At 47.0% G+C, this 25,199-nt stretch overlaps 11 protein-coding genes across 13 annotated transcripts; 6 read left to right on the top strand and 5 right to left on the bottom strand.

Moving 5' to 3' along the window:
• The first annotated feature begins 4 nt into the window (after nucleotides 1–4).
• Nucleotides 5–1,405, top strand: LOC120448093 (congested-like trachea protein). The gene has a single exon (XM_039629897.2). The coding sequence runs from the start codon at nucleotides 436–438 to the stop codon at nucleotides 1,354–1,356; it is 921 nt and encodes a 306-aa protein (XP_039485831.1). The 5' UTR covers nucleotides 5–435; the 3' UTR covers nucleotides 1,357–1,405.
• LOC120448113 (transcription initiation factor TFIID subunit 10) lies at nucleotides 1,390–2,099 on the bottom strand. The gene is made up of 2 exons (XM_039629919.2): nucleotides 1,774–2,099; nucleotides 1,390–1,715 (listed from the first exon to the last, which is right to left on the bottom strand). The coding sequence occupies exons 1-2, from the start codon at nucleotides 2,017–2,019 to the stop codon at nucleotides 1,458–1,460; spliced, it is 504 nt and encodes a 167-aa protein (XP_039485853.1). The 5' UTR covers nucleotides 2,020–2,099; the 3' UTR covers nucleotides 1,390–1,457.
• Nucleotides 2,100–2,166: 67 nt separating this feature from the next.
• Nucleotides 2,167–2,756, top strand: LOC120448127 (transcription initiation factor TFIID subunit 10b). Its single transcript, XM_039629946.2, has one exon. It carries the CDS (start codon nucleotides 2,234–2,236, stop codon nucleotides 2,681–2,683), a length of 450 nt encoding a protein of 149 aa, XP_039485880.1. The 5' UTR covers nucleotides 2,167–2,233; the 3' UTR covers nucleotides 2,684–2,756.
• On the bottom strand, nucleotides 2,752–3,823 carry LOC120448102 (gamma-secretase subunit Aph-1). Its single transcript, XM_039629908.2, has 2 exons — nucleotides 3,340–3,823; nucleotides 2,752–3,282 (listed from the first exon to the last, which is right to left on the bottom strand). Exons 1-2 carry the CDS (start codon nucleotides 3,730–3,732, stop codon nucleotides 2,959–2,961), a joined length of 717 nt encoding a protein of 238 aa, XP_039485842.1. The 5' UTR covers nucleotides 3,733–3,823; the 3' UTR covers nucleotides 2,752–2,958.
• A 534-nt stretch (nucleotides 3,824–4,357) lies between these two features.
• Nucleotides 4,358–6,165, top strand: LOC120446880 (sorting nexin-21). 2 transcript variants are annotated; one of them, XM_039628093.2, is made up of 4 exons: nucleotides 4,358–4,567; nucleotides 4,625–4,768; nucleotides 4,854–5,547; nucleotides 5,605–6,165. In XM_039628093.2, the coding sequence occupies exons 1-4, from the start codon at nucleotides 4,552–4,554 to the stop codon at nucleotides 5,738–5,740; spliced, it is 990 nt and encodes a 329-aa protein (XP_039484027.1). In that variant the 5' UTR covers nucleotides 4,358–4,551; the 3' UTR covers nucleotides 5,741–6,165. The 2 variants fall into 2 exon arrangements, with proteins under 2 accessions (XP_039484027.1, XP_039484035.1); XM_039628101.2 differs by having other exon boundaries at nucleotides 4,359–4,558.
• A 137-nt stretch (nucleotides 6,166–6,302) lies between these two features.
• LOC120446872 (transportin-3) lies at nucleotides 6,303–10,165 on the bottom strand. The gene is made up of 5 exons (XM_039628081.2): nucleotides 9,952–10,165; nucleotides 8,790–9,881; nucleotides 8,391–8,557; nucleotides 6,973–8,337; nucleotides 6,303–6,916 (listed from the first exon to the last, which is right to left on the bottom strand). Exons 1-5 carry the CDS (start codon nucleotides 10,063–10,065, stop codon nucleotides 6,856–6,858), a joined length of 2,799 nt encoding a protein of 932 aa, XP_039484015.1. The 5' UTR covers nucleotides 10,066–10,165; the 3' UTR covers nucleotides 6,303–6,855.
• Nucleotides 10,166–10,364: 199 nt separating this feature from the next.
• Nucleotides 10,365–10,902, top strand: LOC120446901 (SNAPIN protein homolog). The gene has a single exon (XM_039628127.2). The coding sequence runs from the start codon at nucleotides 10,498–10,500 to the stop codon at nucleotides 10,900–10,902; it is 405 nt and encodes a 134-aa protein (XP_039484061.1). The 5' UTR covers nucleotides 10,365–10,497.
• An 18-nt stretch (nucleotides 10,903–10,920) lies between these two features.
• On the top strand, nucleotides 10,921–11,650 carry LOC120446893 (methyltransferase N6AMT1). Its single transcript, XM_039628114.2, has one exon. The coding sequence runs from the start codon at nucleotides 10,921–10,923 to the stop codon at nucleotides 11,593–11,595; it is 675 nt and encodes a 224-aa protein (XP_039484048.1). The 3' UTR covers nucleotides 11,596–11,650.
• A 1,808-nt stretch (nucleotides 11,651–13,458) lies between these two features.
• LOC120449275 (bacchus) lies at nucleotides 13,459–17,416 on the bottom strand. Of its 2 annotated transcripts, XM_039631668.1 has the most exons (4): nucleotides 17,268–17,416; nucleotides 16,427–16,715; nucleotides 13,949–14,111; nucleotides 13,459–13,879 (listed from the first exon to the last, which is right to left on the bottom strand). In XM_039631668.1, exons 2-4 carry the CDS (start codon nucleotides 16,670–16,672, stop codon nucleotides 13,830–13,832), a joined length of 459 nt encoding a protein of 152 aa, XP_039487602.1. In that variant the 5' UTR covers nucleotides 16,673–16,715; nucleotides 17,268–17,416; the 3' UTR covers nucleotides 13,459–13,829. The 2 variants fall into 2 exon arrangements, with proteins under 2 accessions (XP_039487602.1, XP_039487595.1); XM_039631661.1 differs by lacking the exon at nucleotides 17,268–17,416 and having other exon boundaries at nucleotides 16,427–16,853.
• Nucleotides 17,417–21,571: 4,155 nt separating this feature from the next.
• Nucleotides 21,572–23,206, top strand: LOC120448808 (phosphoglycerate kinase). Its single transcript, XM_039631391.2, has 3 exons — nucleotides 21,572–21,767; nucleotides 21,837–22,781; nucleotides 22,837–23,206. The coding sequence occupies exons 1-3, from the start codon at nucleotides 21,706–21,708 to the stop codon at nucleotides 23,075–23,077; spliced, it is 1,248 nt and encodes a 415-aa protein (XP_039487325.1). The 5' UTR covers nucleotides 21,572–21,705; the 3' UTR covers nucleotides 23,078–23,206.
• LOC120447181 (pre-mRNA-splicing factor CWC25 homolog) lies at nucleotides 23,139–25,177 on the bottom strand. Its single transcript, XM_039628939.1, has 3 exons — nucleotides 25,020–25,177; nucleotides 24,742–24,964; nucleotides 23,139–24,681 (listed from the first exon to the last, which is right to left on the bottom strand). The coding sequence occupies exons 1-3, from the start codon at nucleotides 25,035–25,037 to the stop codon at nucleotides 23,204–23,206; spliced, it is 1,719 nt and encodes a 572-aa protein (XP_039484873.1). The 5' UTR covers nucleotides 25,038–25,177; the 3' UTR covers nucleotides 23,139–23,203.
• Nucleotides 25,178–25,199: the final 22 nt, after the last annotated feature.

Here is a 25,199-nt window from a genome sequence, read left to right as displayed (position 1 = left end):
AAATTATTACAGGGCAATACAGAAGACTTTAGTGCCATAGATCACTTTAATTATTTAGGGCTGTAGGGCCAGTAAAAACCGCAAAAGGCGCAGGTGCACATAGGCGGACTTTGGACCCTGCTGCAACATATGGAAATCATAAAGATCTTCAAACCAGTAAAACTGCTCTGCTGACTCGAAGATCAAGTTCCTCCGTGGCAAAAATTTGTGATATCAGAGTGCACTTTCGTTATCCGCAGAATCTGTGGGGGGAATCAGCACTTTGTGACGTAATGTTGCCTCTCTCCTTATCGCTGTAGTATGCTCAAGATTAGTTCGAAACTATCGGCTAGGTGCAAATTCCAATAATCCACTTGACTTGCCAGGAGGCAACACTACTAGTACCCAAATCGAGCAGCTGCCGGTGTGAAGGTGAAGGAGAAGCAACCTGTAGCCATGACCACCACGGAGAACGTGTCCACGGAGCGCAAAGCGAATCCAGTGAAGTCCTTCCTGACCGGCGGATTCGGTGGCATCTGCAATGTGCTCTCTGGCCATCCACTGGACACCATCAAGGTGCGCCTGCAAACCATGCCGCGTCCGGCGCCGGGGGAGCAGCCCTTGTACAGTGGAACCTTCGACTGTGCGGCCAAGACCATCAAGAACGAGGGCGTCCGCGGTCTGTACAAGGGTATGTCCGCACCATTGACGGGCGTTGCTCCGATCTTTGCCATGTGCTTCGCCGGCTACGCGCTGGGCAAGCGGCTGCAGCAGCGCGGCGAGGACGCCAAGCTCACCTACTCGCAAATCTTCGTGGCTGGCTCCTTTTCCGGCCTGTTCTCCACCCTGATCATGGCGCCCGGCGAGCGCATCAAGGTGCTCCTGCAGACGCAGCAGGGCCAGGGAGGCCAGCGCAAGTACACCGGCATGATCGACTGCGCCGGCAAGCTGTACAAGGAGGGTGGACTACGCAGCGTCTTCAAGGGCAGCTGCGCCACAATGCTCAGGGATTTGCCCGCCAACGGGCTATACTTCCTGGTCTACGAGGCTCTGCAGGATGTGGCCAAGGCGAAGTCTGAGACTGGCCAAATTAGCACTGCCTCAACGATTTTCGCAGGTGGAGTGGCCGGCATGGCCTACTGGATTCTGGGAATGCCAGCCGACGTGTTGAAGAGCCGCCTACAATCGGCTCCCGAAGGCACTTACAAGCACGGCATTCGCAGTGTCTTCAAGGATCTGATTGTCAAGGATGGACCGCTGGCCCTATACCGCGGCGTGACGCCCATAATGCTCCGAGCCTTCCCCGCCAATGCTGCCTGTTTCTTTGGCATTGAGCTGGCCAACAAGTTCTTTAACATTGTGGCGCCAAATTTCTAGTTGGTGTAATAAAGCTAGTGCCTCGCTAACGTGTTTTTATATCTTGAAAGAAAATAGTTATTTTTATGCGTACAATTGAAAACTTTCGAGCTTAACTAAACCTAAACGAAGTATTGGGGCTTGCGCATGGTGATGCCATGGTCCGCGAGAGCCGGAACCAGGTCCTCCATGGCCAGCGTGTACTTTCTATCCTTGGGGTTCTTCTTGTCCTTGCTGGAACTGTGTCCACTGGAATGCTGGATGTTCGTGGTGCGCGTCTTGCAGTGCTGCAGTGCGTCGTTGGCAATGTCCGAGATGAATTTCTGCGCGGACACGGAGATGAGGCGCACTATTTTGGGGTCCACTGTGGAGAAGCCAGCCTGCAGGATACATGGAATGTCAAGAATGCTCTAATAGGTAGTACTAAGTTATAGCTACCGTTTTCAGGGCGTGCGTGGTGAGGGCGTCTGGTATGGCTGGCGTGTAATCCTCCAGCTGCTTCATCAGCTCATCCATCTCCGCATCCTCCGCCGTCGCTGGCACCTCCTCCACGTCCAGTTGCTCCTCATCGGAATTCAGGTCGGACTGCAGTGCTGGCGAGTCCGTCTCCTCGTCCTCGGTATCCGTGGCTGATGCCAAAGATTCTGCGGGTGTAACGTTCATGTCCTCGCCATCGGAAGCCATTGTTTTCCACTTATTTGTTATTTATTTCCAAAAGTTGTTTATCTCAGCTGGCTTGTATGTATGTATGCTGTATTTTAATCGATTGCGATCCGTAAAAGGAATCGATTGTACTGACCGCAACAATTCGCTTTTGGTGTTTCGAAACCTCACATCGATAACGAGCATCTCCCATCACTATTTCTGCGCTGCTTAATTTGTATTGTACTTTTCTGCGATGGTGGGCTCCAATTTCGGAATTATTTACCACAACAGCGCCGGTGGCGCAGGCAGTCATGTAAACCATGGACAATCCTCAGGAGGAGGGGGCGGAGGAGATCGGGAGAGGACCACACCAGCTTCCCATCTCAGCGACTTCATGTCGCAGCTGGAGGATTATACTCCATTGATTCCGGATGCGGTGACCTCGCACTATCTGAACATGGGAGGATTCCAGTCGGACGACAAGCGCATCATTCGGCTGATCAGCCTTGCTGCCCAGAAGTACATGTCGGACATCATCGACGATGCACTGCAGCACTCCAAGGCCCGCACTCATATGCAAACTACCAATACACCGGGAGGATCGAAGGCCAAGGACCGCAAGTTCACCCTGACCATGGAGGATCTACAGCCGGCTTTGGCCGACTACGGCATTAATGTTAGGAAAATGGACTATAGTCAGTAGTTAATGACAGACTAAGCCTTATGTTAATACTAGTGCTTTTATTCTCATTAAAAAGAATGTATCCTAAATATTATATATGTCTGTGTATATTCATTGGGGAAGTCGCAAGGACTTTACGTTTTCTTATTCGTTAAATGTATGTATTTTCAAAGAATCCGTTTAGCAATAGGGATTTAAGTCCATAGAATGTGTCACTAATCGAGCATATACAAGGTAATTTGTTTAATAATGTTATACAAAAGCTATTAACTATGCTGTTAATACTAAGTGCTGGTTTACTGGCATGTAATAAATTTTTTGAAACTGCGAGAAGTTCCTCCAGCCACCCGGAACGCCAGGACTCCCGTAAGTATGGTGACCAAGTAGTTTATCAGCAGGGTGGTCGTATAAAGCTCATTGGCATTGAGCAGAGTTATCAGAGAGACGAACAGGTGGCTGCCCACCACATAGCCTATGTGGATATAGTTGTTTGTGTCGAATGCGTTAAAGAATATGACGCTCCAGAAGGTGTGCAGCAGGATAATCGACAAAGCCTGGGCAGCCGAGGTGACGAAGAACATCTCAGTTCCGCCCTTCAAGCCCATGGTGCCGGGACCACTCTGAAAAACAAGATAAGTTATTGGTCAGAGCATATTACGTATCTTTGATGGATTTACCATATCAGCCAGCACATTGACCAGTGCAAACATCCCAGATATAATGCCGAATCCCAAGCCGGAAACATAGGCCAGAATGTGCTTGTTGTCCGTCACTCTCGTATCCTCCGCCACGGCATGCAATCCCTGCTCCGTGCTGCGCAGGATCCTGTAGATAATGTAGCGGAAGCCCTCCTGGAAGCACACCGAGAAGACCACGCCGAAAGCCAGGAATTCCTTCAGCGGAATTAAGGCATACCACAGGGAAGAGATCAGCAGCGAAAGCAGCCAGAAGAACGCCGCTGCAATCAGAATGATGATCCGCACCGGGTCATTGGCGATGGTGAAGACGAACAAGGCGAAGGGCGGTCCGAAGGCGATGAAGGTGCAGCCAAAAAACTCGGGCAACGTCATCTTCTCTTTGTAATATTCCTGGTTTTTATTTTCTTCAGTGGGTGTTTTGGTTTACTCGGGAAGAGGAAGCAGTTTTACATAGAGTTGCCAGACTTTTGCACTGCTAATGGGGCTGCCAACTGTACGGTTTAATAGTGTACATACCCTACGCCGATTAAGTAGATTAGTTTGTAAGTCAAGCTAAAGCTTACTAGTTTTTGAAACTTTGCTAATTGCCCAATCTTTAAATCTTTAAATCTTAAGTTAAGTGCACAGTTACATACCCTTGGCTTTAATTTGCTTACAAAACCCACAGTCGCGCCTTTACAGATGTTATCGACTTAAAGACCAAAAGGGTATATTAAGGTCGCTTTAAAAGTTATTAACTGCTAAGGCTGCCAGATTGCAGAGCACTAATGTTTTCATACCCTACTATATGGACAATTTTACTTAAAAACTAACTTGTTGCTTATGTTATTTATCAGTAAATGATAAGTATTTGAACTACAAGAAACGAATTTTTCTGAGTAGTTGTTATACCATTTATGGACTTATTTAATAAATGTTAAAGGTTTAGATCATAGTTTTTATAAGTGTTCCCTAAGAGCCATACCCGCGTAGGGTGTTCCAGAGGTCGCCTATGCGGAATTCACACGCACAAAACAAAGACCTCCGTCCCACTTGCAATGTTTTTGTTTGGGGCGGAATTAGTCACTGTAAATTGACTGAACTATGCCAACCGCATAATCCGCCGTAAACCAGACGCGAATTGCAAGTGCCCAGCTGCGGATCGAAAACAGCAGTCCAGCGAGAAATCACAAAGAGATTCATAGAACCCATATGCCCAGTGAGCAAAGTGAAACCTCCAATTAGCAGTTCATCGTTCATTTGGTGATATTTTTTTCTCCGCCAGTTCACGCCGTGATGGCCAAGCGCCCGCCACACCAGCCTTCCTTCGATGGGGAGCCACCCGGTCCGGATGAGCTGGACAGCCCAGCCATCGAGGCGGCGGCCCTCGACATTCCCCCTCCCGAATCAGATAAGGCGCTCCAAAAAGGTTTGTATAGCCATTATCTCACATTCAAAAAATATGTAGGTACAGTGGAAACTCTCTAAGCTGAAAAATGTCTATATCTTCCTAGGTGTCTGGGAGCGACCCACTACTGCGGAGTATAAGCCGACCACTGATGGGAGCACCGTGCTCCGCTTTGACATCTTGCTGGCCCACATAATGCCTCCCGATGGCGAGGATGTGAAGATCAAGCGGTTCGTGGTCTATGAGCTCACTGTGAAGCAGGATGGCGCCACGGAGGACACTCAGCCGGCAAAGATTGAACGCCGCTACACCGACTTTCGGGAGCTTTATCTGGGCCTTAAGCGGCAGCATCCGGCCGAAATGGCCAACAAGTACTTTCCAGCCAAGGTACTGATGGGCAACTTTAAGTCCGAGCTGATTGGCGAACGGAGTGCGGCCTTTGAGGCGTTCCTAACGTATGTGGCAAGCCAGGCGAAACTCAGGGACTCGGAGGACTTCCTGCGCTTCCTGCAGCACGACGAACTGACCAGGGCGTGCCAGTTTCTGGATGAGCGGCGTAACGAGATGGCCATACCCATTCTGGAGAACTGTTTTCGCTTGCTGAACAAGATATACATGAATCGATCAAGACCGGTGCTTTTAATACTCTGCCGTCTAGTGGCTGCCTGCACCTCATCCCCAGTGCCTCATCACGCGGCCGAGAGGTGGGCCCTCTTGGCACTGAGTCGCTTCGAGACGTTGTGCGACATAGATCTGCTGCCGCTGTACATTCCCCTGCTCCACACCTGCGCCCACCTGTGGTAGGTCCATTTGTTCCGCTATCAAAAATGGATTATCTGAATGCCTTATCCTTTCAGGTGGCAGCGCGGCCAGGACCAAAAGCCGATCACCGATCGACTGACTGACATGTCCAAGCAGGGCATCAACACAGCGAACATCGAGAGCCTCATGCAGGCTATTCACAAGATCGATCCTCGCACTGAAACAATTTGAATCGCGAATCTCCGCTCTAATTTTCATCCATTAGTTTAATGTTTTGTTCTGTAGTCCTTAGCTGTCAGGCGGAAAGTGCAATTAGATAATGTGTGCAATTAGTTTTAAGGTGAAAGGAGTATTTATCAACCTTTAAGGTAGCGGTCATATTTACCAACGCTGTCCTCCACCAATGTAGTCCGTTTTCGCGAACAGTGTGTCACAAAGGCCCAGCCAAATTTAGCCAACAATTTTGAAAAACATGTACGTTTCTTCGTTTGAATGTTTAATTCGTTTTTTTTAAACCTGTGATTTTCAAATTAAAATGTTAGATATTTAGAACATAATCGATGATTTTCCAATAATTAAACTAAAATTGGTTCTTGTCTACGTACATAGATAGCTTACATTAATATTGCGACTAATATATAATCCGAAACAAGAAATTTATGTTCGTAACGTACTGCTTTGGGAACTTAAAGGTTAGTCTAAGCGTATTTATGTTTCATGTTACGTATTGTTTGATATCTTCTCTGTAGTTGGTACCCAATGGGAGTTGTGACTAACCCGTGCACAGTTTTCCCGCAACGTAAATCACAAATGTATTATCGAAAGTCAATGACGCACTGTCTCAAAATCCATGCCTAGTATTCCATATCAGCCTGAAGAAACATCAGACAAATCGAACGAACACAGCTCCCAGAGTTTTTTTTTCCAGCCCAATGCCTTGTGATTGCTTTTTTCAATAAATAAATATTATACTCAAGTGTTTATCAGAACAGAAAACGTTGACTGGCGAATTTGGTCAATTAAATCTAAATGGTATATATTTAATGGTTTGCTTTATGCCTATGTTTGTTTCTGAGTCATTTTAGGGTTTAAACTTAGATCTAGGAGTGCACTATTACGTAAATAACTTATGGCTAAATTCTGTGAGGATCTCTTGACCGCACTCAAAATGTACATTACAAATTATATATAACTTATTACGTCAAACAATCGATTCAACTATAATATAAATAGAGGGCTACGTGCGTTTTTAACAAATTCCTAGCACCCTTGCCACATTACATACATCATCCAAAATGTACAGAATCAACCGAATCAACCGAATCAATCTCCATCCGTCTATCTGATTAGCGGAAGAGTCGCGTGAAGGTTTTCAAGGCTTGAGAAATTGCTTTCGTTGTGTCCGCTCTGCAAGAAGAAAGTACGTTGAATATAGAACAAACAAACTAGTTTAAAGTGCTCACCTCAGAACTGTGCTGCTGAATTCGTCTAGCTGTTGCTGCGTGGCTGTCACGTAACCACCGCTGTTCTTCTTGGGAAGTGCCTCTAGCGCCTGGGCCAGGAACGGCTGCATCCGCTCGTTGCCCACCACCTGCTTCAGTTCGTGGAGCACCTCGGCCACATCCACCAGCATGTAAGAGTGCAGTTGAAAGACCGAAGCTTGAATCAAGTTCATCACCAGAGCTCCGCCATGTTGATTCGCCAGCTCCACCACCAAGGGACGACACTCGGCGTTCCGACTGTGGTTATTCGATCTGCCCCAAACCAACAGATTGATAAAGAACTTCATCACTGAGGAGTTGGCCTCGCGGTGGTCCAAGGAGCAGGCTATTAAAGCACACTGGAAGATCGGAGTGATAAGACTGCTCTGGAGCAGCTGGTGGGGACAACAGTCTAAGTAACGCGAAGCCAAACGGAAGAAATCATCCACGGTGTCGGGGTTATTTTTCAGGCCGTTCTCCATCTGCAGCAGGCCAAAGGTGGGTTCTATAAATGCCTGAAGCATCTCTAACAGTCCACCAATACACTCGCTGGACTTTGCAAACTCATCCACCAGTATGGATCCCACGTAAAGGAAGCAACTGTGGTGCTGCACAGCATACAGCACAACCATTTGTTTGATCAGCGGTTCCACTAGCAGCATCGCTTGCTTTCTCACCATGCGAATGCCGTAGCGAATCAGTCGGCAGGTGCGCTCCATAATACGCAGGTCACTCTGGTACTTATCCATCACCCGCGATATAAGCTGCCAGGCGTCGTTCAGAATAGCTACTGTGGGGTGCTCGACGTTGTCGGGAACGTCGGGATTCGTGTGCCGGATAATGGCGCAGGCTCGATCTATCCAGTAAACGGGATCGGTGCGCTCTCCCTTTTGAACACTACCTCCAGTGCTGTCCACCAGTTGAGCAAGCGGTTGCAGCTGGAAACCGACGATTTCCCGCAGCGCAGGCTGCAGTTGCTCGCGTGGCAGGCGTGTCAGAATAAGCGATATGCCCTTTAACAAGCCTATTGCCACATCGTTGTTTATTTGAAAGCTGTCCAGGCTGCGGGCGATCTCCACAAGACCGCTGATGTGGCACACCATCTTCTGTCGGCAAGCGGAGCAAATGGAGGTCAATGCAATGGCCGCAGCTGGCGCCAAGCCATTCTTCTGCTGCAGGGCGTACAGCAGAAAGTTGAGGACTGCCTCCAGGGATTCAGTATGGTTCTCAATCCAGTCGCATAGTTCCCCGATCAGAAGAATCGCAGTGTACCTAACTGCTATGTGCGTTTGCTCCGACATATTAAGAATCGCCTCCACCACCTTGGGAATCACCTCGTTCTCATCTCTGAAAGGTAAGCATTATAAATTTGTTAAGGTACTAAACAGTTTTATACGTACGGCAGTATATTTTTGGCTACATTCTGCATAATGAACAGTGCTGCTTCCGTGGACTCCCACGTAGTTTCTGGTGCTTGCAGGATATGAAACATTTGCTTAAAGCACGCTCCGGATCCCACTATAAAGGCCACGTCTTTTATCAGATCTGAGACCTTGCGTCGAAAGTCCTGTAATTCAATAGTTTTAAGATTTGTAAATTTTGTAATCAAACAATTATTTTGGGTAAAATTATAAATATAAAATCGCTACTGATTTGCGAGTAAAAGTAGAGAACTAAAAAAACCGGTTCTACCCATAAATGCCTAGTTGGCTTACACTTAACTAGCAATAAATAATTTGACAACCTTATGAAATAAAAGAGCACATCCATTTCTAAATGTCTAAATATCACACACTCACAAAGAAATTGTTGTTCTCCTCGATGAGCCCGTCGTGGTCGCTCTCCATCTGCGAGTGACGAAACAGGGCGCTTATCAGTCGCTCAATGTGCGGCCGGAATAGAGCCGTCAGCTTATCCTCGTTGCGCTGGAAGAGATCCTCGCTGAGCTTGTACCATAGGTGGAAGGTGATCTCAGCCACCTCGTAGTCAAAGTGCCCGACGCAGAGCAGCACAAGATCCAGTCCTTTCAAACTGTAGTGTGGCTTCTGGGCATCGGCCAATAAATCGTAGAAGAAGGCATCGCACAAGGAAGTGAAAATTCTGCAGTAGTTGATCGTCTTATCGGTGTCCTCGTGCGCAACACTTAAGTGATAGGGAGTCTCCAGCATGCAGACAGCTCCAAAGATCTGTGCCTCGAAAGAAGACTCCGGTTCGCTGGCGCTATCCTGTCGTGTGTTTATGCAGGAGAGCAAGGCACACACGCACTCAGTGGCATTGTCGTGCAATTTTCCCGTGGTCTCTGGCAGCGAGAGCAACCGAAAGGCCAGCTGGGTGAGGGCGTTGTTATACACATGCGAGACGGGAAAGGCATGGATCACCAGCCAGGCACTGTAGGTGCGCAACGCGGCATTCCACACGCGCTGCTGGTCGAGATCCTCCCGCTGTAGGCACATGCACAGGAACTTCAGGACGCACTCTGCGCTGGCGTCCAGCTGCTTGTGCACTTCCTCGCGCCGATTGGCGCCCAGCCGCAGATACCGAGAGTCTATTTCCTCGGGCAGCACTTTGAGCACCTCCAGCAGGGGCCAGATGGCGCACTGATGCGGCGCCAGTGTCACCAGGAGATCGTTGATCGGCTCCCGCCAACTGGCCATCAGCAGAGCCAAATCCGCGACCGCCAGACTAAGCTGTGTCACAATCACATTGTCTGTCTGCTCGTCGATCTGGCCTATGTGTGTAATAAGGGAATCCCGCAGAGATTCGTGCGTGTGCGGTGGCAGTTCGCTGAAGGAGTTCTGTATCTTGTTCCGCATGGTCTGGGCAGCAAAGTAGTTGGCGTGGAGGTCTCGCTTCTGGTGCAACAGCTCGTCCGCAATCGTCCAAGAATAGATCTTTAAATGATTCCAACAAAAAACTTAGCCAACGCAGTGAGGTTTCGTATACCGGGCGACTATCACTCACCGACTTCTGGAAGTCCTGCAGCCATTTGTTGGCCTTCTCCTGCTCCTTGGGGTTGTTGCCCTGGAAGAGGGCGCTGATTGCTTGGTACACCACGTCCACCGAGTACGTATCCATTTCATCGGCAGCTTTAATCAGCGCATAAATTTTCTTAATTACTTATTATTATACTTTATTAGCGATGGCTGAGTGCGTACATCCCGTATATCGATAACGCCAGGAGGTTGCGTGCGATAACTTTGGAATGTGCACGTCCGATAGTCTGAAGGACTCTTTGAATTTCCACAGGGTTGTCAACTGTGTTGAATTTTAAAACAAATGAAAATAATTATTATATATTTGGCATAAGCCAATTTTATTTTATTTAAATGTCTGATCAATCACATAATTAGTTTTTAGAAGCAATTTACGATAGGTCTGTGACATTGACCAATAAAAATACTCTGCGCGACTATCGAAATACTTGCCCCCCAAAAATACTCGATACATCGATAATAATGGGGGGCCCCTAACAACATCTCCAATTCGTTTTCTGGCCAGAATTCTGCAATGGATTCGGACAGCACCGTCACTTCCTTGGAGGAGAACACGGAGAACTTCTGCACGAATCCCACGCGCGACATCCTCGCCGAGGGCATCACCAACCTCTTCAAGCCGACCATCGAAAGGTTGGACGAGCGTGTGGCCTCCACCATCCAGTTACAGGCGGAGCTTCGTGGCCAACTGGACGCACTGGCCGCCCAGCTCAGGGACATCGAAAAAGCGCAGAGTCAGATACCCGAGTTCGCGGACAAGGTGAAGGAGCTGCTGAACGTGAAGCACAAGGTGACGGTCATCAGCAACGTGTTGGTAACCAGCCAGGAGCGGCTTACGGGTCTGCACAAGCTGATAGAGAAGGAGCAGCGACGGCGACAGGCGCTCCTGGACTCCGCTCTCAGCACCAACATATCTTAAACCTTATTATTGTCCGTCATGGAGACGCCCTACACCGACCACTTGAGCCTGGAGGATTTCGAACACGTTTACGAGCCAGCGGAGGACTCGTTCCTCCTACTGGATGCCCTGGAAAAGGATCTGGAGTACCTGGACCAGCTACAGCCCCGTCTTTGCGTGGAACTGGGCTCTGGCTCGGGAGTTATTATCACGGCGCTTGCTAAGAAACTAGCTGGCTTTTCACTGTGCCTAGCCACGGATATCAATCCGAAAGCCTGCAATGCCACTAGAAGAACTGCGACACGGAATGGAGCTCGCTTGGATAGCATTCGCTGCAGCTTAGCTGACGCACTGCGCTCGCAATCTGTGGACGTGCTGCTCTTCAACCCGCCCTATGTGGTCACCAGCGATGCGGAGCTGCAAACGCAACACTTCGATTCCCACAGCGAAACCTCAACGGATCGCAATCTGGTTTTCTCCTGGGCTGGTGGTCAGGATGGGCGACGCGTCACGGACATTCTACTGAAGCAACTGGATGACATTCTTTCGCCTCGAGGCGTTCTCTACCTACTCCTTCTGCGGGAGAACAAGCCTGAGGAGATTATCAAATACTTAGAGGGCCTCAAGTTCCGGGCTGTTAAGTTCATGGAGCGACGCATTCCTGGCGAGCATCTGTACATACTGAAGGTCACCAGGTCCTTCGCATCATCATGACTCGTGCAATAGTATGAAATGAAAGTTGTATTTTAAATAAAAGGTAATCATTTAAGAGTTCATTCTTAAATTTGATATTTCATTATATGGTGAATAATTTTAATTACAAAATTTAAAAGATTCAAAGCCAGTAATTTGTATACGCCTTACTCATAAAGTAATAATACTATTTTCATGTAGCAAAAAAGCTTTATTTAAGCTTTTAGGAGTTGAAATAGGATATTTTGGCGCTTAAGTTTGAATTCAAATATTATACAAAAGTTGCACAATTTTCCAAACGAAGCCATCGGAGCATTTACTCGTTCGTTTATTAATTGGCATGTGATGAAGCTAATCGATTTTCATCCCGGAAAAAGGTACGTTATCAAAGGATGTTTTTCTATTGAATTTTTCCATCATCCCTTACTAAATTGTTTTTGCTTTAGGGAGGTTTGTAGGAACCAGCTTGTCAACCCCCGGATACAAACAGGAACTATGGAAGGGATGGATCGGAGTAACGTAGGGGCCAATCAATGAATTATGTACCTACATGCTCCTGGATAACCACTCCTACCCCTAACACACCAAAAAGAAGGTGGATGGCCCACCCAAAACGGCTAAAAGCAATTGAAACAAACTTTTTATTGGCATCTTGTAGATGCCAATAGGTATGTACGTACGGTTTTCGCTTTTACGTAATTACAATAATTTATTTCATCGTTCAAAATTGTTTCATATTCTCATTTTCGATTCGTGGTTCTGTCTTCTGCCCTTCCGCACTAGTAGATGTTAATTTAGCACTAAGCAGATACATGAGTAATTGGTATTTACAAAAATGCATAGTTCTTTAACATTGTCTGTGGTTTCGCTATTGTTTTATCAGTATCAAATCGGTTCATTTATCTTGGGCATATCGCATTGGCAATTATTGCATTCAATTATTCAGTTGCTGGCAATTAATGCCAGCTTTAAGCCTCTGGCATTTTGGATCTGGGTCAGTGGGTGGTTTGTGTATATGTGGATGTCTTTTCGGGACAAATCGGTTGGATTGGAGGATAGTGGTTGGTTGGTTTCAGTGTCGAGTGCCGTGATTGACCAGCTGGGCACAATTCGTTTTCAAATATCAGTCGTTATATTCTGAGAACTCGTACGGTGTTGTGTATAAATAGTTTTGGATTTGGATACCCTTACTAATAGATACATGTAACATTAAAAGTTTATTTTCTTGCTCATTATTCGATTCTCGAGTTGGTTTTTACAATTTACAAATGAATTAGGCTTATCATCGAGTCGCTCGCACAACTTATCAACAGAATAATAAACCCCTCGCTTTAATACTGACATAAGTACTTAAGATTAGTCATAGTTTATAGTTAAATGCTGAAACGAAACAGAAGGTTAGAACTCAAACTTCCCGATGTTCTTTGTGTTATTTGCCCCAAAAGCGAAGACCAAGTAAGTCCCAGTGCCTTGGGTTTTGGGAAATTTGGGTGACTGTGGCCACAGTGGGCGCGAAAATTTTGAAACCATAGATAAAACTTGAGTGTCATTGAATGCTTGTCGAGTGTTGGGTTTCAATGATTTTTGCGATTTATTTAAATACAATTTTTATGTTTTATTTGTTTTGTATTTAATTGCATTTGCTGTTTCTTTTTCCATTTTCATTTCAAATGTTCACTTTTGTATTTTTGCTTCTTTCGATCATTCACAAATGTAACGTCTAATTTAATAATGAATTTAAATATTGTATACGTGTACGTGTGTGAGTGTATCTGTGTTTAATTCACGGGCTTCGTTTACGCTACATTTGAAATCTTTGTATATTTTGTTTTACGCATAAACTGGGCGTTTAAATTAGGACTTATGAGATAAAGGAAAGAAAGATTTTGGTTTTTTGTTTTGTTCTTGTATATAGTGGGGATGTTTACTTTTTGTTGGATTCCGTATAGGTTGCGTTTATACGAAAATGCCTTCAATTACAATTTTTGTTTGTTTTGTAGTTTTTTATAAAAAAAGTACACATAAAATACAATTAAAATAAGGTAAGAAATAAAAAATTATTTCTTAAACATAAAAATTATATACTTTTGCGATTTTTTTGTGGTTTTTTCTCCTCCTCCTTCTCCTTGTTGTGGTTTATTTTCTGGTTGTTGGTTTATTATTATATTTTTTTGTTTTGTTTTTGCTTGTAACTTTTATTTATTATTAATTTAAATTTTTGTTTGTTTTTGTTTGTATTTTTGACTACATTATTATTACGCCTGATCGTCCGAGCCGGAACCGTCATCATTATCATCATCATCATCTGCTCGGAGAAGGGGAAAATCGGAGGATTAGATTTATGCGGAAAAAGGAAGTGTTTCCGTGAACTTACCATCACATTCAATGTCATCCTCCTCACCATCGTAGGGGATGTCGTACTCGTCGCTCTCGATTTCACTGTCGCCCTCGATGATTTCCTCCAGAGCCTCTTCCTCATCGGAATCTCCATCGGCGGCCGCTGCCTTCTTGGCCTTCTTTGATTCTGCGGATTTGGCCTGAAAGAGTGAAAATTAGGGAGAAAATTAGTAGAGTTATTTTGGTTTATTCAGATGATGATTGATTCTGCTATTCTGCAAGTTTAGGCCTCTAGAGCTAGAATAACTAGAAGAGCAGCGAAATAGTCCTACGCGCCCAACTCAAACCCACACATCTCCTTGATCAAGGGCATCCAATACCCCTCTTAACTTGCCGTGCGTGTGTACATAGTCATAAAATGTATATTTTCAGCCCACAAAACAAGCAGCGACGAAAATCGTTATTTTCGCCGTAAAAAAACATTTGAAAAATGCGCGCGCCAATGTAATTCGCTGCGGCAAACAGAGACAGAGAGAGAGGCTACGTGAGAGAGCGGATTACAAGTGCAGCCGTGTTACATCTGTGCGCTGTATGTACAAGGCGACATATTTACTACATAAGCGGGGAAAACAAAAAAAAAAACAATAAGCAGCGACGCCGGCAGCGACATATGTATCCGCATCTGTGAGATACGAATCGAAGCGTGCCCTGTAAAATAGAGAGCGGGAGAGAGCGCAAGAGAGTACCGCAGAGAGAGAGTATCTGAATCGGTAGCACTGTAAACTGTACCTGAACTGCATGAATGAATCTCTCGCTCTTACTCACATCCATCCGAACGACAGCTGCTGCAGCGACGTCGGCAGCGAAAAAAGGCGCAAAACAACAACATGCGTGGGTTTAACTTTTGCCGCTGACCAACCAACAACAAGATACACATAATGGTATATGGTTTATGGCAGTATATAGGCGGTCACGTTCCCAAGTCGAAGAGAAGCCGCAACACAAGGGCCCTATTTACCAGACTGTTACAAAGCGGAAGAAGCGAAAAACAATCGGACTGTGGAAAAATGTGCAAAATTAATGGCCACCCATCGCCCATTTCTCCCACATCGCTTACAGCATAAGTCACGAGACCCAGAACTCGAGAAAAGGGCAATAGAGGCTTAAGACGAACAGGGTGTATCAGCACTGGAAAGGACTAAGCTCCGGCGTTACTGCGAATCTCCATTCTGGGGTTATAAATGGGTAATCAACATATCTTGATTTAGTTAAGGACCTTATTTTGGTGTTTTTAAGCAAAGAAATCCATAGTGAATACTTTTCAAAACTAATCTGGAAATCTAGGCAATGTGTTACTGTACCACTAACTCCTCATCCTTACCAAACATATATCAATATATTTATTTAGGTTGATCATTATTCCATTTAATCCCGAAGAAAACCTAACTAACTTTTGCGACACCCTGTATAGCTGTCTTGTTTTATGTACTAAGCTAAATACGCATAAAGCAGAGCGGAAAAAAGTGAAAGATAAATGTAAGCACATACGCAAACAGACAAAACGGTGTGTATACAAATTACGAGGGAGAGTTCGGCCTCGCTCTCGCTCTCTATTTGTATCTATCTTTCTCCGTGGAGAGACAGAGAGAGAGAGGGAGAGAGCACGCTCCCGTTAAACTGTACATTTTTATTTCGAGTTTGAGTCTGAGAAAAGCGCTTGATTTGCCAATTTATCTGCCTTACTGTCCGAACTATTTTATTTTTATCAAGAAATGTGCTACTCGATTATGGAATGCGACTGCTTCAGGCCCCCAAAAACTTGTTCGAATACCGCGTGCTCTTGGCGATACTAACCAAAAATAAAGTGGCCAAACATGACATGAGTAATTTACCGGCCGGCAATGTGTGTTTTCATTGAGAGAGTGCATTGGCATCGCGTTCAGTTTGCGTTTGCATTTGCATTTGCGTTTGCAATTCCCGTAGCCCCAAGTGACTGATAAATAAGGCCAAGCGTATGAGTTATAGCCATAATGTATCTATTGCTGTGTAATGCTTTTCAGCTTTTCAGGGGACACGTCAATGCTAATGACCTATGGGTTGATTAAAAACACATTACCCACCCCACCCCGCTTCATTCCAGGTCACAAAGAAAAGGCCCTGGCTAACTGTACTGTACTCCCCGCCTATATAAGTACGGCCCTCCTAACCTCGATTTGAACCTAACAACAATAATCTTTGATTGCCGGACCCGCAATCATCTTGGTTAATCGTAAACAACACAAACGCGCAACCGAGCTATATGAGATACACGCTCTCTCTCTCTCTCCTTCTCCTTTGGGGGCATATGTAAGCCATTGAGAGAGTGCGCTGTTCCGAAAAACGTGTGTATATCTATTTCTAGAATTTTTCCCTGAACAAGAAGTGCTACTCGCATATTGAATTGGAGTGAATCATTAGCGGGCGCCTCGTTTTGGTTTTACCGCGTAAACAACTGGCTATGTAGTTTAGTACTCACTTCTGCTGGCCTTTTGGTGCCTTTCACGGATTCCTTTGCGGGGGCAGCGGCGGCGGCATCGGCGGCATCCTCGCCGTCCTTTGACGTGCCGTTGTCGGCCGCGTCGCCGGCGGCATCGGCAGCAGCGGCCTTATCCTCAGCGGCCGCCTTCGCCTTGAGATCGTCCTTGACAGCAGACACATCATCCGCCGCCACCTTCTCCACGGCCACATCGCCGTTGTTCTGTTGTTCCGTAGCAGCCGACATATTTGATGGATTTTCTTTGAGTTTTTCCGGAATTATTTAGGTTCTGCGTTATATAGAGAACAATTCGGTTTGGTTTTGTGGGTTGTCTTGTTGTTGACAAAAAACCAACGCAAAATACTCGGGGAAGGCGAGAGAGAGACAGAGAGAACCGCACCGCACGAAGCACACAAACACACTGAATGCGATTCAGCTGCGGTCCGTCTATTTAAGCACTGCCTCTCGCGGCGAGAGTAACTTTCAATCGGTGCTCTCTATGCATTCTCTCTCGCTCTCCGCGAAATCGTTACGACGCTCTCTCGCTCTCTTTCTCCCACGCCATTGGCCTATACAATACACTCAAAAAAGCGACGCGGCATTTGTACAGCCGCAGTCGATGGCGGCAGCGCAGAGAGAAGACAACAACAACAGCCCCGAGTGAGCGTTGGATTTTTAGGAATATTATTTTGCGGTGATTTTCTGATAATATGGTATCTATATAGTATATGTAGCTATAGGAGGTGCCATATATCAGGCGGCGCTACGGCAGGCAGGCAAAAGGATTTACTCGTAGGCCCCACTGATGTATGGAATATCCGTTCGCCTTTGGTTTGCTAACCACCGATATGTGCTCCCGTCGACGGTTCGTACAAGACTGAGCTTGCCGTCCGTTGGATGGCTAGAAATTGTCGCTTGCTTCTTCTTGCGCCAAATCGGTTGCACACATTTTCGCCAATAACTCAAATATCTTTGTTCGGATCGGTTCAGAGACCGATCGAGGCTATAGCTGGCGGTATCCGCTTAATTTTGCAACTTTTCCCGTGGCGCTGCGATCAAAACTAGATCCGCAAATGACAAGTTGAGTGGGTTTCCTGATTAATTCCATACAAAATCTGCTTGGGTTCCGTGAGTACGGTTGTGGGCGCGTTTGGCGGTAAATTTGAAAATTGCGCGCGCCAGTGTTGCGCTTGTGGGCTTAGGGGCGGGGTCTGGGGGTTGGTCATGGCGGTGGTGGTGGTGTGCGGTGTTGTGTGTAGTGTGTGTGGTGCAGTCACTCAGTGGCGTTTTGACCGTTCGTCGGTGGAACAGAACAACACCGAACAGAACAGTGGATGTGGATGTGGATGTTGCCGATGGGAAGAAGTGTTGCAGCATTGTTGCCGCAGATGCAGATGTGTGTGCCGTGTGTTGTACTCAGCACGGCATTCGTATTTATAGAGTGGACCAGCGTGGGACGCAATGTCGTCGCGGATTGGGGTCAATTGATTGGTAACGTGTGGGGAAGCAGGTGATTTTCGCGGCCCAGGAAAGCGGGGAGCTATTTTTGAGATTCTAACGATGTAAATGCACGCAATCGAGGAATGCTCTTTTCCGGAATTTTGCGTCTTAAAAGTGGAAAATTATTTTTGTATTGAACGAAGCAATTTTCCACCCCATAGAGTTCGAAAATCATTAAGGGTTAGTTTTCAAAATCAGCAAACTCCAGAAATAATAAACTTCATTAAGTTCTTAAACTCCACTTAATGCCAATGCCCATCAGTAGTCGAACTGGGTCCACCCTTGACTCTTTTTTCAATGTGCCAATCTTTCTGTTGATCCCGCACTTGTGGTTCGACCATTTGATGGTTTCGTTCGCGACACGAACCCAGTGGGTTCAGGAGTGGCCAAATATATAGGGAACTGGAGCTGGAACGGACGAGTGGGCTATAACATATCGCCCTATCACCTGGTAGCCAACGTGCTCGAGATGTACCGTTCGTCTTCATAAATCTGTGTTATCAGTGGGGCAATCACTTGGAGGTTGATCTTCAAGTTCATTCAAAATGTGCACATTATCGAGCAGAATAACAACCAATGAAGTAATACTAGAGGAATTCCACCGGAAGCTATAAGGTTCTTGGTGTTATTTGAGTTAGGAAATCGAGAAAATGGAATAACCATCGTGCTTCAGTTTACCGGGTATCCAACAGTCGAGCTTCGAGCTTTCAGCTATTTTCGTGCGAAAGCAAAGGCAAATACGAATGAATACCTAGGCTATATAGTTTGTAATCTGAATAATACGGTCGACGACAGAGCGAGCGGACGACTGTCGACAGGCGGACCGCTAATTAAAGTCGGCGAACCTGTTCCGAGGCATCCCAGCCGAGGCGGCACGGTAAACGTAAACACCTGTAATCGTGGGTCGTCGTCGTCGTCGTAGTCGTCCATTGAGTTATCACATATTTGAGGAGCAGCGATGACTTTTTGCCTGAACATCATCGCTGCTGCCTGATGCCTGATAAGCCGATTTGCGTCTTCATTTCGCTGTGGTTTCCATTTGCTTTCCGTTGTTTTCCGGCTGTCTTCTCACTTTCCGCCCGCCGAACTCACAGTATCCGTTCGAGTGGCTCGGCGATGGTTCCCCCAAAGAATGGTGGCTCTCTCGCGATATGTATCGTAGTGCTCATCGGTCTTGTGGGGGAGCACCTTTGGTATATCTGGATTCCTGAGGACAACCTGTGCCAATTTCTCGAGTTATCGGGGTGGTACGACCGTAGCTACTTCAAGGTTAAAACTCCAGGCGATAAGAAAGAGCAGGCAAAAATGGAAAGATGGTCCTGCTTCCCGGAACCCAAACATCTGTCGATTCTGGAGTTTTATGGCCCATTTAGAACCCTAAACTAACGCAAGAGTGGTTGGGAATTTCCATCTAGCTGCATAGTTCCTGACCTGGGACAAGAATTTCTCCCAGTGCACTTACACGTTGCGTCATTAATTTGCTGTAGCATAAAGGTGCGAACAAATCTCAATGCAAACAATCGATAGTCGGACGCTCAAGCATGTGTATCTAAAACACACACATCAACTTGTATTCACGGCGATTAAGTTTTCTGCTCTCTCAGCTTAAGGTGCTGCCTATAGATCTCTAATCAGGTTGTTAAGTTTAACAAATGGGTTTCAAACTTTCCAAAGAATATTCAGTTCTTTCAAGAGCTATGTATGTATATTGTTATTATGGAAAACAAGGTATGAAAGAAGGTATGAATTCAATTGTAGCGCATAAAAATAGCCATCATAGGCCGTCCCTTTTAGCGCCTAGGTACACAAGACGCTTTGGTAGAACAGCATGAACAGGTTTACGACTCGATTAGAGTGATTGTTAGACTGTTGCTAGATGGGCGATTCCGATTCGCTTGGTTGCTTGCCTCTCGGGACTCTTGATCTCTAGCGCGCTAGCACAGACGATCGCATTGGACACTTTCGCAGTCGAGTCTCGTTTTGCCGGCATGTGCTAGTGTTTCCACACGAGTGCCGGGCCACATGGACGCGACTCGACCAGGTATGCCGGCCTGGCGGCTCACCTGCTCACCTGCGTTTCACCTGCGTCAACGGGCGGTTTACACGCAATTATTAAAATGAATTTAAGCAGCCCCATTGTCTTCGATTTCCAATACCACCTGACTTGGCCGCAGTGCCGTGGTGCCATCGTCAGTGGGTCCGTGTCCTCGGTGGTGCCTCCTTAACAACCATGACATGTGAGTGGACATTCTTACGCCGGCAGCCTGAAGGATGAGGAATGAGGGAGGACAGCTGCTGCCACTGCGATGCTGCAGCTGAAATGCCCCAAATAGGCTTATACGCACCCCCAAAACCCCAACAGATATGCGAATCTAGCGGTTATTCTAGCGGTACAAGAGATACTTGGATGAGCATTTTGGCGGAATAGTTATATTTAACTATGCTAAATTCTATCATTCGCATCTCCTTTGTCTGCAAATTTTTCCAATACAACTAACGTCATCCCTTCTAGCTTACTACTAACATCACAATTGGTCCTTTGGGGAGATAGGACATTAGAGAACCCGCCACATTGGCTAGAAAACCCCTGAGTGGCCAGCACCCCATCCCTCCATCCTTCCCAGATACCTTTCTTTGCCATCTGCGTCATGCATTTCGCTGCACTGAGCTCTTGTGGTGGGTGGTGGTGTTCCGTGTGCTGGGTGGTGGTGCGGTGGGTTAGCGTTCGGTGGTGCTGAGTGCCGAATGTGCCAGCGGTGGTTGCTTGGACCGCCGGAGATGAGTAAAGATACCGAGTGGGCAACCATGAATGAATCATTGGGGGAAGAGGCAGAACAGCATGGCATCATAGGCGGATTCCGATTGCACAGCCAAAGTAAAACAACGGCTACCGCGAATGAATGATTGTGTGATTTGTCTTTGTTGGCCTGAGCAGAAATCATTTATTCAATAATTACATATTGACATATGTACAAAGGGGCGTTTGTTACACCGCAATATGTATGTACATATGTATGTACGCACGTCGTTTGATTTTTCATAAGTAACATAAACAATAACTTTATTAGTTTTAAAGAAAGATGTATATATTTTTACAATAAAAATGGTGAGAATTGGATTAACTGGGTTTCTGTGAATTTTACAGTTTAAATTTAACAGACATTCAAGGAAGTGGAAGGAAAAAATGTAAGGGGGTGTGATAATATAAAAATATATGCGAACAAATTTTATGGTGTTAGTAACTATAATTTTTTTAATACGTTGTCTAGTCAATAAAGGCAGAAATTTATGTTCAAAAAATTTTACATAGGGTATTAATGGTAAAATTGATTAATGTTTTGCATTAAAAATTTTATAATTTTCGAATTGATTTGCGACCCCTTTTCGACACCCTTGGAATAGACGCTTTACAGCACTGAGCTGACAACACTGACCAACACTATTTGGGCGCCAAACACAGAGTTGCATGTGGCTGGCACAACTTTTATCCAACTTTCGAACGAGAATACACCCCGATATGAACTCCGGCCCCCCAAAATTGGAGTATCCCCATCCGTGTCCTGCGCATGGTACATACCCATCGGCGGAAAACAGCCTGCCACGGATTGCCGCCCTGGAAGTCGAATTGCAACCCTAGCGGTCCGCCGACTAAATGACCTTGCGCTGACATTGCCGCACAGCAGTTGCGAACGAAGAAGATTCGCGGAATCAGTGGTATCGCAATCCGGACTTTGCTAGCACGCACCAGGAGTATCCATTAAATCCAGAAAAATCCCAAGATGGCCTTCAACAAGCTGAGCATCGAGAGCCTGGACTTGGCGGGCAAGCGGGTGTTGATGCGGTAATGCAAAGTCAATCCTCCCGTGAAATTCAGTTCAGTTGCATAAACATTGTCCGTGCTTCTTTGCAGCGTCGACTTCAATGTGCCCATCAAGGAGGGCAAGATCACCAGCAACCAGAGGATCGTCGCCGCCTTGGATAGTGTCAAGTTGGCCCTGTCCAAGAAGGCCAAGTCCGTGGTGCTGATGTCCCACTTGGGGCGTCCCGATGGCAACAAGAACATCAAGTACACCCTGGCACCAGTGGCCGCTGAGCTGAAGACCCTGCTCGGCCAGGATGTGACCTTCCTGAGCGACTGCGTCGGCAGCGAGGTGGAAGCCGCCTGCAAGGATCCCGCCCCAGGATCCGTCATTCTGCTGGAGAACGTCCGCTTCTACGTGGAGGAGGAGGGCAAGGGCTTGGACGCCAGCGGCGGCAAGGTCAAGGCCGATCCCGCCAAGGTCAAGGAGTTCCGTGCCAGCCTGGCCAAATTGGGCGATGTCTATGTCAACGACGCCTTCGGCACTGCCCATCGCGCCCACAGTTCTATGATGGGCGATGGCTTTGAGCAGCGTGCAGCTGGTCTGTTGCTGAACAAGGAGCTGAAGTACTTCTCACAGGCTCTGGACAAGCCACCAAATCCCTTCCTGGCAATTCTCGGTGGTGCCAAGGTCGCTGACAAGATCCAGTTGATTGAGAACCTTCTGGATAAGGTTAACGAGATGATCATCGGCGGCGGAATGGCCTTCACCTTCCTGAAGGTCCTCAACAACATGAAGATCGGCGGCTCCCTGTTCGACGAGGAGGGCTCCAAGATCGTCGAGAAACTGGTGGAGAAGGCCAAGAAGAACAACGTGCAATTGCATCTGCCAGTGGACTTTGTCTGCGGCGACAAGTTCGCCGAGAACGCTGTCGTCAGCGAGGCCACAGTGGAGGCCGGCATTCCCGATGGACACATGGGTCTGGATGTGGGTCCCAAGACCCGTGAGCTCTTCGCGGCGCCCATTGCTCGCGCCAAGCTTATCGTGTGGAACGGGTAGGTGTCACACTAGGCAACTTTCTGAATATCTTGCTAATAATTTATATTTTAGACCCCCCGGTGTCTTCGAGTTCCCCAACTTCGCTAACGGCACCAAGTCCATCATGGACGGCGTGGTGGCCGCCACCAAGAACGGCACCGTCTCCATCATCGGCGGCGGCGACACTGCCTCTTGTTGCGCCAAGTGGAACACGGAGGCACTCGTCTCTCACGTCTCCACCGGAGGCGGCGCATCGCTGGAGCTCCTAGAGGGCAAGACACTGCCAGGCGTGGCTGCATTGACCAGCGCCTAAGCGTAAATACGGTATATTAATGTTAATCGCATCGTTTATCTTGTAAGCACAAACCACGACGTTTAAAAGTGTTGAATCTATTTGTTGCGGAACCATATAATGCATACGAAATAAAGGAATCCTAGTTTATTTGCGGGCAAAGTTACTGTCCATTGAGGAAGCGGTGCGCTGTATGTTGTTGAGATTGGCCCGGATGCGATCGCCTATGGAGTTGTGATTGGCAATGGCCTTCTTAACCTCCTTGTTGATGAACTCCTTGTCGAAGTCTCGTTCACGGTTTTGGGCCTCCTCGCGGGCGTAGGCCTCGCGGTGCTTGCGCACCACTTGGGTGCGATCCGCTTCCCTCCAAGTGGCGTTGTCCATCATCTCGCGCAGACGAGCTTCTCTGTCGGCTGCGCTTAGCTTAGGCTTGCCGGTGGGACGACTGGCAGAAGGACTGTTTTCCCTTTCCTTTCGTTGGGGCGGCTTTTCTGCGATTCTTCGTTTGTCATCTCTTTTCGAACTTCGACTCCTGCTGCGTCTTGTTCTGGAACGCTCTTCAGGTGTCCCGCTCCTGCGTTTCTCGCGCTGCTTTGAACTTTGCTTGCTTTCTTCTGGGCGATGGCGTCTGGTTGTTCTGTCCTCTGGGCTACTGGTTCGCCTCTCCCTTCTCGCTAAGGGACTTCTGCTCCTACGGCGTTCCTTTCTCTCGTCTGGACTCCGTTGCCTCTGCTTTTGTTCCGGACTACTGCTCAGTCGCCTTTTTCTATCCCGGGGGCTTCTGCTCCTACGGCGTTCCTTTCTCTCGTCTGGACTCCTTTGCCTCTGTCTTTGTTCCGGACTTCTGCTCTGTCTTCTTTTTCTATCCCGGGGACTTCTGCTCCGGCGTCTTTCCCTCTGATTTCTGTCTTCAGAGCTGTGGCTCCTCCTGTTCTTTCTCCTGGGCTCTGGTTCCCTAGATCTTTGCCTTTTTGGCTTTACCTCTTCGTCACTACTTGCGTCACTCCTGTCGCTGCTTTTCTTCTTGGATTTCTTGCTCTTTTTCTTGGTAGCCATGTCTAATTGCTTGGAAATGGTACGGTACTGGGCGTCCAGCAGCTTGTCCAGTTTAAGGTCACCTTGGTCACCCTTTAGTTTGCTTACTTGGCGGGCTAATTTTCTGTCCAAGTCATCGTCGCTATCATTGCTCTCACTGTCATCACTTTCATCATCGCTGGATCGTCGGTTCTTTTTCTTCTTTTTGGATTTCTTAGACTTTTTGCTCTTCTTGACCTTCTTCTCCTTGGCGGCCTTTTGTTCCTGTTCAGTCTTGAGGATGCGATGGATTTCCTTCAGCTTGACGGGATTCTCCAGTAGTTTTCGGCGGGATTCCATCTCGCGCTGCTTGATGAGCATCAGGGGATCCTCGAGCGTCTTGCGCTGTATGTCCACCTGTTCGTTGGACTGCAGATTGCGGTACGTCCGAATGGAGAAGGGCACACAGTCGTGCTCCACATGGTTGATGGACTGCTTGAGACCCACCGTGTTCTGCTCCTGGCGGCTCTCCTCCGCTTGCAGGGTCTCAAAGGACTTGTCGATCTTGCGGCCCAGGAGGTACTCCTCGCGGTTGATCAACTCTGTGCTATCTAAAGCAAGATATACATGAAGATAGTGGGTATTATTGGAATTTCACCTGGATGACTCACTTTTGTACATCCACTCCAGCTTGGCTTCGCCGGCGGCTCCGCCATTATTGCTCAGCACTCCCGAACTTTCGCCCAATCGTCTCAGCTCCTCCCTGTCCCGCTCCTCGTTGATCTCCTTGCGCAGATCCTGCAGCTTGCGCTCCTCCATCTTCGCTTGCTCCTCCGCCTTCCAAACGCGCTCCTGGTTTTTCATCGTGTGCGGATGCCATGATTTCTTAAGATTCTGCGGGCAAAACCAATGTTTATTAACGGATATTGAGTTGGGAGATATTACTTACTAGATCTCCGCCACCCATCTTGGGTTTGGTTTGGGTTTTAACAGCAAAACAAACAAGTTACAAACAATTGCCAGTTTTTCCCTCCTTTTCTTGTGTTTTCATCAAAAACATATGCTCAGCCGGGTTGCCAGATCGTTGAGAGGTGTATTATTAATTTGGTGTTGCCGTACAGTTTGATTT

This window comes from Drosophila santomea, chromosome 2L (genome assembly GCF_016746245.2).
Source record: "Drosophila santomea strain STO CAGO 1482 chromosome 2L, Prin_Dsan_1.1, whole genome shotgun sequence".
Lineage (NCBI taxonomy): Eukaryota > Metazoa > Arthropoda > Insecta > Diptera > Drosophilidae > Drosophila > Drosophila santomea.
Note: the sequence above shows the minus strand (reverse complement) of the source record. Positions and strands in the feature narration are given on the sequence as shown.